We start from the raw sequence: 21,286 nt of genomic DNA, 5'->3' as shown, positions 1-21,286 counted from the left end.
AAAATTTCAAATCCAAGTATTAGGAACACGTAGAAGCCAGTATTAACAGCTGAAGGAATATATCATCTGCCAAGCTGTTCATTTATCTTTCCTACCTTGTATCTGTGGATTCCATAGAATCAAAATCAGGTTTAATATCACCAGCATATATCATGAAATTTGTTAACTTAGCAGGAACGGTATAATGCAATACATGATAATATAGAGAAAAAAAAGTAAGTATTTTATATATACACATACACACACACACAGACGCATATATATATCAAATAGTTACATTAAAATAGTGCAAAACAGAAATAATATAAAAAGTAAGATGGTAGGTGGTATTCATGGGTTCAATATCCATTTAAGAATCAGATGGCAGAGGGGAAAAAGCTGTTCCTGAATTGCTGAGTGTGTGCCTTCAGGCTTCTGTACCTCCTTCCTCTCATCACTCTCATCCACCATCTCAGAATCCATAGAACTGGATGGAAACAAACCATAAAGGGACTACATAAAAAGAATTAGTGATGCCAATGTTCATCCTTAGATGCTATACGGTTTAGTTCTGTAAGAAATTCTACTTCTACTAGTGAAACAGACTTCTCCCTTTAAGATAATGACTTGAGATCAAAAAGAAGCAAACATAGTTGTTCTTCATTAAATGAAAGTTCAAATTCTCACAGGCTGTGTTTAAGAAATTACAAGCAAGCCAACCACAGCTTCACAGCTGCTTTCCTCATTAATTCCAGGGCTGCCAGTGTGACTGTAGAATTGCTTAGGTTGCTGGACACCCCCACACTACTTGGTTGCCATGGAGGCACCCACAACTGATGAAAAAAAGAAGTTAAATTCTGAGCATCAACATTTTTAAAATAAAATACAATTTAAATAAAATAAAAAGTGAATTAAGGTATGTCTGCAAATTAAAAGGTGCATAAGATGTATGTGATTCATAGCAGAATAAGATCCTATAAATAAGGCATTGTGAACGAACATTGCTGATCCATTCTGAGTTCCTGTTCCAACCTGTCACCAAAACTGCCTTTAAATTGTTACTTCCTTTAAAACTATCCTTTCTCACCCTTTTCCATGCTTGAAATTTTCTCTGCCAACAATTCCTTTTTCATGGCACAAACTGGCTTTGACATGACGGCAACGCTGATATAGCAGTACAATTGAAAACAGAGTTTGCTCCAAAAAAAGAATGGCTGCTTCATCTCACTAGTGAAGAGATTTGCAATGATAGTAATTGTTGTTCTGTGGTATTTAATATTTTATGAAAAATGGTCTTTTCTGCAAAGGGAGGTTTGGCCCTCTGTCCATGCTGTGAAGGCAGAGGAAGGGAGTATGATTTTGGACTTCATCACCAGGTGTTTGAAGCCAAGAATCTGAGTGCAGTGGCATTAAATGCTGAACACCTCACAACTGAGGTTAATTTGCTGCAATCACATCATTCTTCCCTTTATTACAGCAGGTCAAGTGCCAAATGATAACAGGAAGGTGTTTACTAGTGGATAATCACTAGTAGCTGCTTCATCTTATCCCCATAAAATATGATGCTTGCCATCATTGGAGCCACCATTACCAAAAATTCAGCTGGAATTAGAAGTGAAGCCTTCAAAAACAAATTATCCTTCAGATGCCAACTTCACTGTCCGAAGCTGTTGAAATGTTTATTTTTCATTCTTCTCCAAACAACAGCACCCTTATATCTTTCTCTTCTCATATCATTAAGAAGTACAAATTGACTGGAAGATGATTAAAATCCAAGTCCATGGAGATACACATTCCCAGCCATCTACTCTTTTACTGATAGTGTGCATATGTGACTATTAGCTCAGAGGTGGGCATGATGGAAAACCCGTTGCCAACTTTCTAGTATTTTGAAGTCAATCACATTGTCCACAGTGATTTTTATGGAGCTGCATTTAAATTTTATGGGGGTTCCCATCCTTTTTTATGCCACGGACCCTTACCATTAACCGAGGGGTCCTTGGACCCCGGTTTGGGAACCCCTGCTGTAAAAGAAACTGATACTTTGGCTTAAGGAAATGTTTGGTACATTTTCAGATCCGTCAAGAGCTTGCATAGAATGACATTGATAAGTCCAGTAGAGTGGATTGGCCCTCATCAGTCTGAATAAAGAAATGATAAATAACTCCAATAGAGCATTTACAAGTGAAATAATAATCCATTGTCTCCTGGGTTAGGTTTCAACTTGTTACGAACCCCGTAACTGGGTCACTTACCAGCAAAGATAGAGAGGTCCGTTGAAGTCTGATGGTACTATTTTTAACAGTATTTATTGATAAAGATACACAAAAATAATATCAAAGCAAACATACAGATAATACACATCGTCAGTACCAAATATAAAAGCGCGGGTATAATAATAATCAATAAGAAATAGCTCTATCGTTGTCTAGGGGATAATGTATTGTCCGATGGGAATATAAAAGTCTTCGTTCACGCTGCAGCGTTTTGGTTTGAGAGAAAGACGGGTTTGAAACTTGCCCAATCCTTTTATGATGTTAATCCTTCAAGTCGTTGGGAGTTGGTTTCCCCGTTGATAGCTAAAAGCCGTTTTTCCGTGGTAAAGAGCACCAGTTCCAGGGCAAAATGGAACCAAACGCACGTGGCCTCCTCCCATCGGCTTCCGCTATTACGGGATCGCTAGCGTTTCTTCTGGTGCGCCTGAGGGGCTGTTCCCACAGACCCTCTTTTCATCCTGACTCACAGGGTCTCAGATGTCAATCAGGTTGGGATGATGCAATCCCTCCCTCAACCAGCCCACTTTGCCTGAGGGCTTCCACGTAGCACAGTATTGTAATACACAAGTTCGTCTTCAAAAAAACAATGGCCGTGTCCCGTAGCTTTATATCGCTGGGGAACGAGACATTCCACATGTCTCTCTCTCATTTCCTGGGTCTCCTGACCCAAATCAATAGTGATCTTGCGATTCTCACAAAGGAGGGGGCTACCCCGCACCCTTCGGCCCCTCAGAGCTGTGGTACATTCATAACAAACTCCTATAAGCATAAGTTACGTGAATTCTGAGTGTTGCAGTGGAAGCTTAATATTTTGTCCTGCAAGTTGGCATTGCTTCCATTATAGCAATGAATACCAATTATCAAAAAAGTTTGCAGGCTTTCACTGATGTATGGCGATCTGCTGTATAACAGATTACTAGGATCGATGAAGCACTTCACAGTAATCATAGAGGCTTCACAGATCTGGGAGCATTAGTTCTGGTAATGCACATGGGAGGCTGGAAGTACAGGAATGCACAAGGGTGCTTGCTGATTTTGTGTGATTTTGGCTTCCTTTCACTTATTAATTTGTGGTTGTAATTAATGTAAACTTTGTGAGCTGTGGGGAAGTTAACATAGTGGACTTGATTCTTTGTTCATTTCTCTGGATTCAGCAATTGTTGTCAAGGCCAGCATTTATTACCCAATCCTAATTGCCCTTGAGAAGATGGAGGGTGAGCCACCTTCTTGAACTATTGCAGCTGTTATGACAAAAGTTCTCTGGCAATCATTGTGGGGAGAGAGTTCAGGATTTAGACCCAGAAATAATGAAGGAATGGCAATATACTCCAAATTAGGCTGGTGTTGGAACTTGAAGAAGATCACGCAGTGGTTGTGTACCTGAAGCCTTTTCTGTTCTTGATGGTAGAGATCACATTTAGAAAATAGGAAATTATAAGCCTTGCTAAGTAACCAGGGAGCATTTTGTATTTGGTACTGTATGTTCTACAGCCAGCAAGCACCAGTAATAAAGGAAATGAATGATTAAGATAGTGGATGGAATACCTATCACACGGACTGCTGTGCCTGGATAGAATACAGCTCCTTAGGCGTTGTTAGAACTGCAATCATCCAGTCGAGGGGACATTTACCTTATAGATAGGCTTTGGTGTGTCAGGACAGAAGTCCCTCAGTACATAGTATTCAGCTTCTGAGCTGTTCTTCTAACTATAGTTTTTATATGGATGATTCATATGAGTTTCTCATTGATGACAAAGAGACCAAAAATTAGAGGAGTGCAGGTTGTCTATGGTTTGTAGCATTGGAGGAAATGAGAGATAGGAGTGCAGTAGAACATAAAGATGGCAATTTTAACATTGAGATGGTGTTCACCAAGAGCCTGGATAGACTGCTAATGACGGAATGAGAATTAGTATGTGTTAGAACATGAGTAACAGAATTTTGTGTGACCTTAAGAGAAGGTGAAGGAGACATGGTATTGACAACTTAAGTTCAGAATTAATGCTGTCATTTTACTTAATGTTATTAAGAGACATCATGTTGATTGGAAAAAGGAGGAGGCCATGTGCAGATCCTTGAGGGATGCTGGAGGTAATCTACACACTGGAAGTGAAGCTACTAAGATATCTTTTCAGCAGACAGGCTTTATGTATTCGCAAAGATATTATCATTCCATGAACCTGGTTTTATTTTTGTAAACAGTTTTTCTCTTGCAGGCACAGTGTTATTGAATATGTCCAATTAACACCACAGGAAGACAAGAGTTCAAGTCCTTGTCAGTATTGTTCTGAAATTTCATCTAGGAGATACACAAAAGTGTCTCAGATAATTTTCACTTGCTCCCTTTGGAGAAGATCTGACCTTCAATACACACTTCCCTCCTGTCTTCCTCTGTCATGTAACAAGGACTGAGAGTGAAAATTTAGCATGAAATAGAATTAACTCAGCAAATTATGCTCTACCATAGTATAGTACAGTGTGTTATATTGCTATATTGTCTTTTCTTGGTTCCTGAACTAATTTTAAATTATTCTTCCTAATTACAGTATAAAGAAGGGAAAAAAGTGAAGCCAAAGCCAAATTATAACAGTGTGGATCTGTCAGAGGTGGAATGGGAGGACGAAGATGAAATTGTGAGTTGTTTCTGTTTCATTTTTGTTTTTATTTTTCCTTCCACACGTTCTGCTGTATTCCCTCTACCGTCCCAAACACGGGGCACTGAGGTTGTTCAGCTCACTTAATTTCAACTTATGTTTTAAGCTTTCCTTTCGGGTTTACCTGCCTCAGAATCCATCAGGTCAAGAAAGGTAAAAGTGCTGTGCTGAAGTCAGTCTCCTTTGCACTAAAGTACTGCCCATCTGCTTTTGATAAAAATTTCCTTCAGTTGATAAGAAAAATGAAAATGGTGTGATATGATCACTTTGGATGATTAGGATAAAGGAACAAGGTGTGTTATTGATTCAGTATGTGAGTGAGCTAGTGCAAAGACAGCATCTGGCAAATGTGTGTATTTAATATTGTCTAATTGGGACAAATATCAGGGTCAGGGTATCTTGTTGTTTTGACAGAGTGGGTGAACTGTCCATTTGCTGGAACAAGTGCTGGTAGCATATTGCATGTGATGAAATTATATTTGTGTGGCGAATTGTTAGCACATGCAAAAATTTAACTCAACTTTTATGGTACAGAATTACAGAAGAAAGCCCACAACACCTCTAAAAAATAGCTAGTACAAAATATTGCAATCTTTTTAAGAGCTTTTAAAACAGAATTTGTGAGTCACACAATGCCATCTTAACACCAAATATATGGTGCAGACTGATTTCAAGGTATATTTAGCTCTGAAACTATAATCTCAGCAATGACTCAATTTTTTTCCAATACACTTGTTTCATTTTGTTTCTGTCATGATTGTTCACATGAATGACTTTACCCTAACTTTATGTTTTAATAGTGCACCAAGTGACCACTGTATTAGGTAGATCCGTACACCTGCTCGTTAATGCAAATATTTTTTCAGCCAATCATGTAGCAGCAATTTAATGCATAAAAGCATGCAGACATAGTCAAGAGGTTCTGTTGTTATTCAAACCAAACATCAGAATGGAGAAGGGATGTGATCTAAGTGACTTTGACTGGGAATGATTGTTGGTGTCAGACGGGGTAGTTTGAATATTTCAGAAACCGCTGATTTCCTGGGATTGTCACACACAGCAGTTCCTAGAGTTTACCAAGATGATGTGTAAACAAAAACCATTCAGTGAGTACAGTTCTATAGGCAAAATGCCTTGATAATGAGAGAGGTCAAAGGAGACTGTTCCAAGCTGACAGCACTCAAATAACCTCACGTTACAACAAAACACACAGCACATCAAACCTTGAAGTCGACAGGGTATAACAGCAGAAGAACACAAATATACATCCCTTTGCCTGGAGGTACCTCATAATGTGGCCACTGAGTGTATGGGGAGGAATGAGTCATCCTTTAATGGGAGGTGAGTTCTAGCAAGGCAATTATTTGTTAGTTAAATAGGGTGTGATATTAGTTTTGGGATGAGCTGTTCAACACCTTCCTGCTTCTTTCTGATTGACGCTGCATTCCTGTTCCACTCCCAACCTGACTGAACAAGTAGGAACTTAACATATTTCAATCAATCCCATGGAATCATTTTAGCACATAAACACAACTTCTTGATCTGTATGGACCATGTTTTCTTTTCACCCATAAACCATAGACAGTAGCTGAAGCTGGTAGCTAATTTCAAATAGGTTTCTATTAAAGTGATTGAATTTGGATACCAGATTTTGTTTGAAAGTGCTTTGTCCTTTCAGTAGGCAAATCTATAATTATTTTATACTTACAGTGCATGACCAGTTCACAAGAGTATAGTATTGCAGCTTTGTATCAAGTACCTGGCCAGTGGTCATGGAAAATTATTCCCACAAGATAACTTTCTCTTAAAATAAAATAAAGCCCATGCATTATAATTCTTACTATGTCCGGTATCTTTACTATTCAAAGAAAGCAATGTAAGAAACTTCACCGTAAAGAAGCTTAAAGATGACAGTGATATTTTCTCCCCTATATATAGCTGAGAACAGCCATGGTGAATGGAGAAACGGGAACAATGTCAATGAATGTGAAAGTACCAGTTGATGAAGGAGTAAGAGATATACTTGTCTTTATCACATCCTGTTGTTAATAATTTATTCAGTCTAAAGTCCTTTATGCCTTTTGGAAATTCCAACTGACATTCTCTACTTAACAGGTATGACTTAATAGATGCTTTACTCTGTTCATCTGAATTACAATCTGTAATTTAGTACAAGGATATTTCAAACATTAGATGAGTGAAGATCAATTTATTTTCTCCCAATCTGTCAGAGGGCTCTTATCTAGAAACAGAATTTCATTCTATTTTGAGGTATTACATTTATGCTACATTTTGCCTTGGTAACATAATTGAGTAACACTAAAAAATTTGCTACAATGAGGCATCCTCACTTGAAGAAAACACAGTTGTAGTGTTCTCTCATTCTAAAGTGTTAAAAGTAAACTTACAATTACAGAAATGGAAGTGATGCCTCAGCCTACAGCTACATTTCAGTTATACCTACGCGTGCAGTTAAAGAGTTCCCACCATGGCTGCCATAAGGTTGAGTAATACTATGGTGGGAGATGAAAGACAGAAAACTAAGGATCTGGTGAATTAGAGAGAGTACATTCAAGGGTGAGGGTAACGTTGGGAGGAGGGGGAATATAGGGAGTGGGCAATGGTTAAATGGTACTGCCTTAATGGACTCTTCAAGTTGTGGAGCAGCCCATTCTGATCCCATGCCTCAACTGGACTGCTCCTTGGAAGTTGCTTGGGGTGACAAATTGCAGTATCTAGTTCACCGATACCACGTCTGGATAAGACAACACTTTAGAATCAATATTGGAAGGTCAGTAAAAATAAAAAAAACTTCCCAGCAAGATCTCTTTAGTTCTTTTATCCTGACATTCCACATATTTATGATTTTTTATTTATTTGGAGATTTAGTGCAGAATAGGCCCTTCTGGTCTTTTCAGCCACACTGCCCAGCAACCCCTGATTTTGCTAGCCTAATCACAGGACAATTTACAATGACCAATTAACCAACTACCATTCTTTGCTTAATTGTGAATTAACAATGAAAGTTGTAAATAACAACCTCTAGATCTAATTTCTGTAAGTATATCATCATACCAGTGAAATACAATAGGAAAATGAAATACATGTTTGAGTGAATCCAACAGGAAATAGCCAAGGAATTTCCTGATTGCCAGGATTCCAATTTTTAAAAATGGTACAAATACCTTATAACTTGCACTAAACAACTTTGATGTAAAAAATGGGATATCACACAGATATAATTTAAAATAATATTGTTGTGACAGGATTCTTTTCTTCATCCATCGCAAAATGCCTAAAATAATTAGATCAAATTTTCAGAAAATTATTGCACAAACTTAACATTCAAATCAGATTCCCATTTTTGTCTTGATTTATGAATTCCTAATTTAATTATTTGCTTTTGAACCAAATTATACATACAAGATGTAAATGTTTTAATTCTTCCTTTCTGAATCAATATTTCTACTTCACTAGGTTTTGGCATCAACATTGTTTGTCCCAGCTTTTCTTGTAAATAGGCTCTTAATTGAAAATAACAGAAAAGAGTGTTATTTGATATTTTATATTTATTTTTTAATTGATCAAACGACATCAATATACCTCCTTCGAAACAATCACCTATGTATTTAATCCCCTTTTGAAACCAATTATGTAAAAGTTTATTGTCCATCGTAAAAGGAATAAGCCTATTTTGAATTAAAGTTCTTTTTGCTAATAAAGATTTCTTTATCTCATCATCTATATTTACCTTATTCCATAAATCAATCAAGTGTCTTAATATAGGAGATTCTTTTTTTCCTGTATCCATTTGGATTCCCATTTATATATAAAATCTTCTGGTATATTTTCGCCTAACTTATCCAATTCTATTTTAATCCATGCCGATTTTTCTTCATCAAAAAAAGACGCAATAAATCTAAGTTGATTTGCTTTATAATAATTCTTAAAACTTGGAAGTTGTAACCCTCCTAAATCAAATTTACATGTCAATTTTTCCAATGATATTCTTGACATCTTTCCTTTCCAAAGAAATTTCCTTACATATTTATTCAGTTCTTGAAAAAACTTCTGAGGTAATTATATTGGTAAAGTTTGAAATAAATATTGCAATCTAGGAAATATATTCATTTTTACAGCATTAACTCTACCTATTAATGTTATTGGTAACATCATCCATTTATCAAGATCCTCTTTTATTTTTTTTTAATAATGGCAAATAATTTTGTTTATATAAATTTTTTACATCATTATCAACTCTAATACCTAAATATTTTATCCCATTCATTGACCATCTAAATTGAGTTGCTAATCGACATTGATTGTAATTTCCTTTGGTGAGGGGTAAAATTTCACTTTTATCCCAATTTACTTTATAGCCTGATACTTTCCCATATTCTTCCAATCTAAAAGATAATCTTTGCAATGATTGCAATGGGTTTGTTAAATAAATCAAAACATCATTAAAATTGATGGGAAAAACTGGTCAAGATTATGTTTAGATAGTATGAGAAATACAATAAATGTTCGACTTAGATTAATACAATATAATTTTTTACATCAATTATATATAACACCACAGAAAATAAATAGATTAAATTTAAATATGTCTGTCTGACCAATGTTTTCAATGTAATCAAGAAATTGGTACTTTTTTACATTCTACTTGGTCTTGTTTTAAAATTCAACCATTTTGGATAAATTTAAGACTTTTATTGGAAAAAATTACTGGAGTACAACTCCAACATAGTCCACTATTATTTTTATTAGGAGACATTGAAGGGACAATACCGAAATTTAAATTGAACAAGTATCAGAAAAAATTTATAAAAATTGCATTGACAGTAGCCAAAAAAGTTATCGCAGTTAGTTGGAAATCTGATTTATATTTAACTATGGATCGTTGGAATAATGAAATACATAGTAGTATTCCATTTGAAAAAATTATGTATAATTTAAGAAATGAATATGATATATTTTTGAAAATTTGGCTCCCATACTTACAAAAGATAGGATTAAATACATAGGTCCTTTGAAGATAAAATTATAGTACTTGGGGAAAGTAAAAAATAAATATCAAAATTATTTTGAACTCCATGGGGCATGTGGGGATCCTCCGATATCCAGGCAATCTTTCTCTTCTTTCTTATTTTTTTCCTCTTTAGATAAGGGTTAAGGGGAGGGGGGAGGGTTAGTATTATCTTTCTTACTTTTTTACTATTACATTTATTCTTTGTAATTTCTAAAATTTAATAAATAAATAAATAAATAGATAGATAGATAGATAAACAAGCAAACAAACAAACAAGCAAATAAATAAATAAAAGGCACGAACTTAAGCTGAGGTACAAAAGTTCCATGCATTGATGGCCAAGGACCGTGGTTCATTTTCTTATTTGCATGAAAATCTCAAAAGTGACAGTTCTGGGTAGAAACTGCATGTGAAAATAATGAAAAAGAGTGCTGAGATTCACAATGTTCAAAATAGCAGTATCGAATTCAGCCTTAGAGTCTATGGGCCAGCAACTATAAAATGGGATTAGTATACTCAGCTTAACTAAAAAGAAAAAACTTGCAAGGATGTTGCCTGTACTTGAGGGATCGAGTTATCGAGAGAGGACTTTATTCCTTGGAACACAGCAGACTGAGAGACGAGCTTATAGAAGTTTAGAAAATCATGAGGAGTGTGGGTAGAATGAATAGACTCAGTCTTTTTCCCAGGTTTCGGAAATCAAGAACTTTAGGGCACAGGGTTAATGTGAGAGGAGAAAGATTTAATAGGAAATTGGAGGGAATTTTTTTTACACAAGAACTGGTATGGAGGTGGAATGACTGCCAGGGGAAGTGATTGAGGCAGGTAGAATAACAATTTTGAAAACACAATTGGACATGGATTGGAAAGGTTTAGAAGACTTAGGACAAATGCTGGCAAATGAGATTAGTTTGGATGGGGCATCTTGGTCAGCTTGGACCAGATGTGCCAAAGGGAGAGAAGGATTCATTTGCAAAGGGAGGCATTGAGACCCAAGTTAAGGAGTTTTGTGATGAGTTTGCTTTGAATTGTGGAATTGAAGTTGGAGTCACAGTCAGTAGTAAGTCATAGTCATAGTCATAGTAAATAGCCCTCCTATCATGCTTCCAAAGTAAGCGGCTGCATTTGGTTGATCCTGGAAGTCCTGGAGTGGAATCAGGTGACTAAAAGGTAAACAATGGCTTATGAACAGACTTGGAAGACCTGGAATGGAGTCAGCTGGGCTGGAAGGCAAATGTTATTTTTTTTTCCTTCAGTAGGTCTGGAAGTCCAGATGAGAAGTGAGATGCACCATCAGGTGGTTTCTAGTGGAGCCTGAGCACCAGGACTTGGTCTTAGGTACTCTACAGAGTCAAGCCTTTGCTCCAGTTGGGCCTCAGCATCAAGTCTCTGCATTGGTACTCCAGTGGAGTCCAGAGACCGGGTCCCATCAGTGGGGGAAGGCAGGCTCCATGGGATTGCACTTCATGCTGTTCTATATGGATAGGACAATTCCAGGCCTCACTGGCTGGTTTGATGTAGGTTGGAGTCAGGTTGGTAGTTCATTCGCCCCAGGAGTTTGAATGATTGCCAAAACAATAAGTAGATTTAAAAGAACATTATTATTTGTGGTGAACTACGTGTGCCTATCTGGACTCGCCCCCTTGCTGACTGCCCCTGTGGCTCCTCCCACAGGCCCCTGTATAAAGGCGATCTGAGGCCTATGCTCGGCCTCAGTCTCCAGGACGTAGTATGATGGTCACTCACTTCTGGTTCCTTCTTCCAGTCAATAAAAGCTGATATCTCGCCTTACGTCTCAGAATGAGTTATTGATGGTGCATCATTATTATTTCTTAAAGTCTTCGAATTTAGGTTTAAAGGAGTAGAACAATTATAATAGAAGTAATGAACAAATTTGCAGAGAGCAGCTTCAATGAGTTGCCATACTCCAGAGTTAATTGCATTGTGAGCAGTTTCCTGAGGAATCTGCATGAGTGTAAAATTAAGACCTAACCAAAATTCAAGCAGCCAAAGTGAAACTGAGATCAATCTAAACAGGGCTTGGTCATTTTTATTGCTGCTCAGGAAACAGAGTTCAAAGGTCAAAGTAAATTCATTATCAAAGTACATATAGGTCACTACGTGAAACCCTGGTAATTCATTTTCCTGTGGGCAATCACAGTAAATACGAGAAACACAATAGAATCAATGAAAGATCACACCAAACAGGGCAAGCAACAATTAATGTTCAAAAATAAACAACCATCTGAAAATACAAATGAAAGAGGAAAAAATAAATGACACAATAAATATCAAGATCATGAGATGAAGAGTCCCTGAGAGTGAGTCCAGTTCAGTGGGAACAATTCAGTGATGGGGCAAGTGAAGTTGAGTGAAGATATCCCCTTTAGTTCAAGAGCCTGATAGCTGAGCAGGAATAACTGTTCCTGATCCTGGTGGTGTGGGTCCTGTACCTTCTTCCTAATTGCAGCAGTGAGAGGAGGGCATGGTCTGGATGGTGGGGGTCCTTGATGATAGGTGCTGCTTTCCTGTGATATCACTCCATGTGGGTGTGCTCATTGGTAGGGAGGGCTTTACCATATCTACATCTTTTCAAAGGTTTTTCCATACAAGGGCATTGGTGTTTCCATACAAGGCCATGATGCAACCTGCCAATATACTCTCCACCACATATCTATAGAAGTTTGTCGAGGTTTTAGATGTCATGCTGAATCTTTGCAAACTGTTAAGAAAGTAGAGACACTGCTATGCTTTCTTTGTACATGGTGAACCCAGGACAGAACCTCTGAAATGATATCACCGTGGAATTTAAAGTTGTTGACCATCTCCACCTCTGATCCCCTGGTGAGGACTGCATCATGAACATCTGGTTTCCTCAAATGGTCATCTCCTTGGCCTTGCTGACATCAAGTGAGAAGTTGTTCTGGCACCACTCAGCCAGATTTTCAATCTCCCTCCTATACAGTATAATGATTCATTACCACTCTTGATTCAGTGAACAACAGTGGTGTCATCGGCAAGCTTAAATATGGCATTGGAGCTATGTTTAACATCACACTCACAGGTATAAAGTGAGTAGAGCAGGGGGTTAATCACATAGTCTTATGGTGCCTGTGCTGAGGGAGATTGTGGAGGAGATGTGTTTGCCAGTCCGAACTAACTGGGGTCCGCAAGTGAGGAAATTGAGAATCCATTTGCACAAGTGGGTATTGAAGCATCAGACGAAGCTTATTGATTAGTTTTGAAGGCATCAGAGTATTGATTGCTGAGCTGTAGTCAATGGAGAGCATCCTGATGTATACATTTTCACAGTCCAGATGTTCCAGAGTTCAATGAAGAGCCAATGACATGGCATCTGCTGTAGATCTGTTGTGACAGTAGGCAAATTGGAGCAGATCCAAGTCACATCTCAGGCAGGAGTTGATATATTTCATCACCAAATTCTCAAAGCACTTTGTCACAGTGGATGGAAGTGTTACTGGATGGTGTCACTGAGGCAGGTTACCACATTCTTCTTAGGCACCAGTATAAGTGAAGTCAGCTTCAAGCAGTTCGGTATCTCAGACTGCCAAAGCAAGTGGTTAAAGATAACAATGAACACTACTGTTGTTGATCAGCACAGGTCTTTAGTACCAGGTAACCTGTCTGGGCTGAATGCTTTCCATGGGTTGACCCTCCAGAAGGATACTCTCATGTTGGCCTCAGAGACTAAAATCACAGGGTCACTAGGAGCTGTGAAGGTGCCTCCATATTTTGAAAAGCAAATATAGCATTGAGCTCATTTGGGAGTTGAGCCTTGGTGTCACCCATGTCACTTTGTTTCTCTTTGTAGGGGTGATAGTATTTAATACCTACCACAGCTGTTGAACATACTTCAGTGTTTCAAGTTTGTCACAGAATTGCCACTTCATATGTGAGAAGGCTTTCCAGAAACTACCTGGACCCCTTGTACTTAGTTGCTAGATCTGGACCTCAGCAGACTGCTGTTCTCATGGTTCATACAACTATAAGACCATAAGACTTAGGAGCAGAATTTGGCCATTTGGTCCATTGAGTCTGCTCTGCCATTCCATCATGGCTGGTTTATTACTCCCCTCAACCCCATTCTCCTTGTGACCTTTGGCATCCTGATTAATCAAGAACCTATTCACTGTAAAAATACCCAATCACTGGCCTTCACCGTCATCTCTGGCGATGAATTTCACAAATTCACCAACCTCAAGCTAAGAAATTCCATCTCATCTATGTTCTAAATTCTGAGGCTGTGACCTCTGGTCCTAGACTCACCCACCAGAGGAAACATCCTCTCCACATCCACTTTGCTAGGTCCTTCAATATTCAAAGTGTTTCAATGACATTCCCTCTCACATTCTTTTAAACTCCATTGATTGCAGGCCCAGAGCCATCAAATGATCCTTATCTGTTAACCCTTTCATTCCTGGGATCATTCTCTGGAACCCCCTGTGTACCCATTCCAATGCCTGTACATTTTTTTCTGAGATAAGAGGTGCAAAGCTGCTCACAATACTCCATGTGGTCTGACCAGAGCCTTATAAAGCTTCAGAATTACATCCTGGCCTTTGTATTTGATCTCTTGAAATGAATGCATATGCCTTCCTTACCTGTACAAGGACTCCGAAGTCCCTTTGCACCTCTGATTTTTGAATTTTCTCTCCATTTAGAAAATAGTCTACCAAAGTGCATGACCATACACTTCCTGACACCGTATTCCATCTGCCACTTCTTTGCCTATTGTCCTAATCTGTCCAAGTCCTTCTGTAGCTTCCCTGCTTCCGCAAACCTACCCGCCCTTCCACGCAGAACTATCAATTCCATCATCCAAATCATTAACATATAACATATTGCTCTTGTGTTTCTATCATGGAATGTTCCTCTTTTCTTCCTGGGTCAGAGAAATCTTGTAGCCACAGTTCCTTTGTGTTCCCTCCCAGCTCACCCACGCACAGGCTAGTAATAGTGCACAAAATGGAAAGGACGTGATCAAGCTAGAGACAGAGCAGAAACGATTCACAAGGCTGCTGACTGGTTCAGAAGTCCTGATTTATCAGTAGAGATTGGACAGGGTAGGTCTATTTTCTTAGACCAGAGAGAATAGGTTTAAGGTGAGAGGGAGGAGGTTTAAAGGGAATCTGAGGGGTAAATTTTTCACACAAAGTGTAGTTAGTATTTGTATTGAGCTGCTAGAAGGTGCTGGAAGCAGGAACAGTAACAACATTTGAGCGGCATCTTGATAGATACTTGAATGATCAGGGCAGGGTGGAATATGAACTCAATGCAGGGATGTAGGTTTAGTGTAGGTGGGCATAGTGGTTGGCATATACGTGATGGGCTGAAGCATCTGTTTCTATCCTATACAACTCTGTCATTCTATGACTCTATAACACCAATCTGAATGTATTTGCAATCCACATTGATCATCCATATGCCTGGTGCACGGCATGACATCACCATCAGACCCTAGAACTATGTGTGTAAAATTGATAAATACTCTTGGTGTAAGTATTTTAGTACAGGGACATTTTAATTTCTTGAATATTATCTAGTATTGTCTTAACACAAATGGCTCAGAGGGGCCATATTTTTTGAGGTTTGACCAGGAGAGCTTTTTCACCTAGTATGCAAGTAGACCTAAGATCAGTACTGGACCTTATCTTGGTGAACATTGCTCAGGGAGGATTTTGAAGACAACTATCATAATTCTGTATGTTTCAAATTTGTTATGGAAAAAGATAGGGATTAGCTCAAAATAAATACCTTAAATTGGGGAAGTCAAATTTCAATGAAATAACTTAGCAAACATAGATTGGCAGAGTCTACTCGCAGATGTCCACATCCGTACACAGAGAGTAAAGCATTCAAAGAGGAAATAGTGAGAGTTCAGTATGTTACTGTAAGAGGGAAATCCAAGGGTAACAAGTGCAGGGGACCTTGAATGTCAAAAGAAACAAATGAAAACTTTTAAGAAGTATCTAAATGACCAATTTAATCGCCTAAGTAGAGAAGGTTGTGTATAAGTGCTGGAAGATAGGATTTACATGGATGCTTCCCCACTGTTAATGTGATGTGGTGGGTTGAATGGCTTGTTCAGTCCTGTTGTGCAGTAACAAATACTGATATAATTTTATTCTCTCTATCTGAATTTCCAGAAACGCATCTTATTTCTAACAAATGACTACTTTTACACAAATATTGATGACACGCCTTTCAGGTGATATTCTATTTCGAACATTAATTTCATTAATTCTCAGTGCTTTCTAAGTAAAGGTATCTTATTAAACAGAGGATTTGGTGTTAGTGATCTGTGGAAAACAATATAATGGAGTGAACCGATCTAATGCAAAGAACAAAAAAGGAAGTTAAATGGATTGAATCTGTCGCTTAACAAGTACCCTCTTCAAAAACCCTAACATATTTTCAGCTAACATCATAGTAATAAAGCTCTATTTTCAGTTTTTAGAGAATGGAAATAATGCAGTCCTTTTGCTGATGAAAATCGGGGTACATTCAACCCCACTCTAATCTTGATCTTTACTACAGGCAAGGGGAATCTACTTCTTGCAAGTTGAATCAATGAGAGTGACTTCACTATAGTCATGGGGCAAATGAGTTACTTTATCATGTGCACATACTGTATCAATTTTACTAGGGTAACAAAGCCACACACTTTTAAATCAAATTCTGTAAGGTCTCAATGAAACGAAAAGCGTCAACAAGTAGGAAGTGAGGATGAAATGCAGAGAGATGGTTGCTGTGCCATGCTTTCTCCATCCACGTTTAAGGTCAATTCAGCACTTTTCATTGGTGGGCAGAAAGGAAATATTACAGTAAGTTTGGTCCCACATCTCAACTGTCCTTACCTGCAGCACTTTAGAAGTGATTGATAGGTGTTTACCTGGAGAGGTTAAGGATGATACATGACCAAAAATACTTTTAAATTCAATTTTCAAGACCTGAACATAACTGGAAGGACCACCATTTTTTGCTCATTTCTGGTTAATCTTGATGTTGTGTCACAAACAAGAGAAAATCTGCAGATTCTGGAAATCTGAGCAACACACACAAAATGCTGGAGGGACTCAGCAGGCCAGGCAGTATCCATGGAATAAAGCACAGCCCACGTTTCGGGCTGAGGCTCTTCGGCAGGACTGGGGGAAAAGAAAGGCTAAGGAGTAGATTTGAAAGGTGCAGGGAGGGGAGAGAGAAACACCAGGTGATAGGTGAAAACGGAGTGGGAGGGATGAAGCAAACAGCTAGGAAGTTGGTTATGTAAGAAACAAAAGGCTGTGGAAGATTGTAAGTGATGAAAATCTGAAATAAAAAAAAGTTGATAGGAAAAATCAGGAAGTCAGCCAGTATATATGGAAAGAAAAGCAGTTACTATCAGAATCAACATACACAAAACGCTAGTGGAACACAGCAGGCCAGGCAGCATCTATAAGGAGAAGCACTGCTGTGTTCCACCAGCATTTTGTGTGTGTTGTTTGAATTTCCAGCATCTGCAGATTTCCTCCTGTTTACTATCAGAACAATGAGTCACAGACCCTAAGTACTGACTGTTCCATGGATGTTACATGACATACTGAGCTTTTTCAGCTATTTCAGTATTTGCTCCAGACCATGGTGAAGTCTTGAAGTGAGAAAACTTTTGGCTTTGCCCAGTAAGTGAGTCTCAATACAGATGTGCTGCTTGTGTTGTGATCAGAGTGCTGCCCTCTGAACTTCCTGAATATTGCATAACAGCTGTCAACATGTCCCGATGTAGAAGTTCCAAAAGAATGTAAGAAAGATCTTGTCTACACTCACTTTCCATCTTACCCTTCATATTCTAACTGTGAGCTTTTAGCTTATTGCAAACACCTTTGCACATTTCTCAAAATTGGCACCCCCTCAACATACACCACATTGGCACAGCAGTTAGTACTGTTGCTACACAGCTCCAGAGAAATGGGTTCAATCCTGACCTTGGGTGCTGTTTAAAATGAGTTTGCAGATTCTCCCTCATACCATGTGCGTTCCTGCAAGAGCTTCACTGTCCTTCCATATTCCAAAAGAGTGCTTCAGGTTTATTGACTACAATGAATTACATCCATTTTAGTTGGGTGGCAGAGGAATGGGAGAAGTTGATGAGAATGTGAGAGCCATTAGGTTTCAGGGAAATAAATGAGGGAGTGAGATTAATGAGAATTCTCAGAAAGTCTATAAGGACAGATGGTCAAAATGCCCCTCTTCTATAACATAAAGAAATACTAGAAATGAGAAATGAACTGAAGTCAGTGAGGTAGAAATGCCTGCACTGCCCTTGTGGTTTAGATCAAGATCTGCTTCACTTAAATCAAATCCTTGATTTAATACCAAAGAGGGCTGTTCCAGAAATCCTAAGGAACCATTGATGGAATAATATTACTACTGCTCTGAAAGCATATGAAGAACAGAATATAATTCAATTGACATGAAGTTTAATAGGCTTTGAAACCTTTGATTATTTAATCCATTCCACTGAAAATTCAACTAAGGGTGTTGCTAGTATGCATAATATGCAAGATTGTATGCATCATGTCATAATTTTCTTTCTTTCAGTCTGTGTATTGTTCTTACAAGGGGTCATGGTGAATCTCTATTCATTGGAAATGTATCTGTGGAAGAAGGTAAGAACCTACAGCTTGACTGTTTTTCAGTAGATTTTAAAATCTTGTAAGAGATGTCATGACAATATTAAAACTGTATTCTTTACTTCCTGACAATAGTTACCTATACTCAAAATATGAAAAACATGAGATAATTGGCATTTCATTGATGTTACTTTGTCCCAAATCTGAATTCAGTAAAAGGGTGAAGTTGGGACATCTGGAGGTGAGAACTGCTGAATGAGGAAGTTTTAATCATTTAATTGTTTCTATTGCTATTCTCTCAACTTCTTCAAGTCACCTAAATATCTCTATATTGTTCTGAAACAGTGCTAGTTTCTGTACACAATCCATTCAAACCTACCTCCTTCTTCCTAATTAAACTTCTCTGGTTTTTCTTTGTTTCATTGAGCAAAGGTTACAGATAAATTGTATTCTGTTATTATGTGCCATATTATCTATTATTTAGGCATATGAGGATTGAAAATTACCAATGTATTTATAGTGCAAGTCTGATGGAGTATGATAGATAATAAATTGGTAAATTGGTTTATTATTGTCACATATTCAGTGAAAAACTTAGTTTTGCATGCCATCCATACAGATTATATCATCGCATTAGTACATCAAAGTAGTAGTATATAGAAAACGCAATAACAGGACACGGTGTTACAGTTATGGGGTAAGTGCAGTCCAAACAAGCAATAAGGTGCTGTCATGGTCCGGACCGTGAAATCCACATTCTGGTTCACAGCCCGGTCCATATTCCTTATTCCAGATTTTCTGGTTTTCCCCAGATTCTGTTGAAGCAGCTGATTCTTGTTTGGGCTGGCTTCAGAAATAGCTTCAGGATTCAACCTCTGGCTGCTGGATTGTTCCTGTCCAAACCTCCAGTCTGTATCCCTTCCCTTCGCCTAGTTCCAGAGTCTGAGCTCGAGTCAAGACCCAGGTTCTGGGTCCTTGTCCAGTCTCTGGCTCGGAGTCCTTGTCCAGGTTCCAAGTTTCTAATTCCCAGTTCCATGTCCTGGTTCCGCTATCCTAGTCAAGTCCTAGCCCAGGCCTGGAATCCTTGTCTCGTCCAGGGTCTGTGTCATGTCCAGCATCCTTTCTTCCCCTCTTCCCTTGCTTCCTTCTCACGCCTAGTCCTGTTCCTGGTAGTTCAGTGTCTGTGTCTTGCATTTGGGTCTGCTCCCAGCACCCCCCCCTTATGACAAGTGCAGGCCATAACAAAGTAGAATGTGAGATTAAGAGCCCATCTTATTGTACTGGGGACCACTGAATGGATTTACAACAGCACGATAGATAGAAGGGCAAGGAAATCATCAGTTGACCTCCCTCAACGTACCAATAACTCTATCTCTATTTCTCTATCTCTCTCACTCTCTCTCTCTCTCTCTCTCGCTATATATATATTTTTACAGTACTTATATAAGAACCTAAGGAATAGGAAAAAGAATAGAGCATTTAGTCGCTTGTATCTTTTTCATTAATATCATAACTGATATTTTACCTCGGTGTTGTTTTCCTGTACTATCACCCAATTCTTTGATTTTCTTAAAATCAAAAGCAAAGCAATCTTAGACTTGATTGTACTCAGTGACAGAGCCTTCTTTGTTTTACTAGGCAGTGAATTCCAGTTCGATAGATTGCTTATCTCTACTCTGGTCAATTGCTTACTTTAAGGTTGTGATCTCTGCTTCTACATACTCAGCCTGGGAAAACATTAACTTGACATATCCTCTTTTAAATCTGGGCAGGGTTTTAATGTTTCAATAAGCTGACCTCTCATCCTTCTAAAATTAAAGAGACTATAGGCCCAAGATCTTTTCTCACTGATAAGCCTGCAGTTCTCAGGAATCAATCTGGCAAATCTTTGCTGTGCTTCCTGTAATGCAACATCAATATATCCTTCTTCAAGTCAACAACATTTCAAATGCCATTTTACTAGACCTCTATACAAATGAAAATAGATATATTCACTCTTTTGTTCAAATTCTTTTGCAAAAAAGACCAACATACCATTTGGTTTCTTAACTTTAAGTGATTCATGTACAAGGTTCACCCAGTACCCTCTGAACACAAAACCTGATGAAGGGTCTCAGCCAGAAATGTCAACTGATAATTTTCCTTCATAGAAACTGCCTGAGCTGTTGATTCTTCCAGCATTTTGTGTGTTGACCTTCAATTGCTTGCCCATATTCCCATTTAGCTTTATATAATCTGAAAATACAGATATTTGATATTTGATCGTCTGATCCAAATAACTGATAATCTACTTTGTAAACGCTCATGGCCTCAGCTTCAATCCCACTGATCACAATTTTACAACCTGAAAATGATCCATTTATTCCTGTTCTGTTTGTTACTCCATTAACTATACCTTCATTCTGCTTGATAATCTCTTGTTTGGGACTTTATTGAAGTACACTTATCAACTAGTTCATTCTGATCTATTCTGCCAGTTACAATCTCAAAGAATTCCAACAAATTTGGCAAACATCATTTTCTTTCCACAAATCCATATTGACTTGCTAAATCCTGAAATAATTTTCTGAGTGTTCTGGCTACCATTTCTTTAATTACCGTTCCCATCATTTTCTGTACCGATGCTGAGTTCTTCATCTCTTTTTCTCTATTCTTGAATAATGGGGTTACCTTTGCTATTTGTGGGAACCATTCTAGATGTGTAGGATTTTGGAA

The 21,286-nt window shown here is 38.2% G+C and overlaps 1 protein-coding gene across 1 annotated transcript in view; it reads left to right on the top strand.

The window, feature by feature from the left end:
• LOC132397679 (voltage-dependent calcium channel subunit alpha-2/delta-4-like) overlaps positions 1 to 21,286 on the top strand; it is a 341,368-nt gene that overhangs the window by 108,276 nt on the left and 211,806 nt on the right. Inside the window, exons 16-19 of the mRNA XM_059976447.1 lie at positions 4,802 to 4,888; positions 6,848 to 6,919; positions 16,109 to 16,170; positions 18,540 to 18,607. Coding sequence (XP_059832430.1) covers positions 4,802 to 4,888; positions 6,848 to 6,919; positions 16,109 to 16,170; positions 18,540 to 18,607 — 289 coding nt within the window. The remainder of the gene's footprint in view (positions 1 to 4,801; positions 4,889 to 6,847; positions 6,920 to 16,108; positions 16,171 to 18,539; positions 18,608 to 21,286) is intronic.

Source organism: Hypanus sabinus, chromosome 8 (genome assembly GCF_030144855.1).
Source record: "Hypanus sabinus isolate sHypSab1 chromosome 8, sHypSab1.hap1, whole genome shotgun sequence".
In the NCBI taxonomy this organism is placed as follows: Eukaryota; Metazoa; Chordata; class Chondrichthyes; order Myliobatiformes; family Dasyatidae; genus Hypanus; species Hypanus sabinus.
Note: the sequence above shows the minus strand (reverse complement) of the source record. Positions and strands in the feature narration are given on the sequence as shown.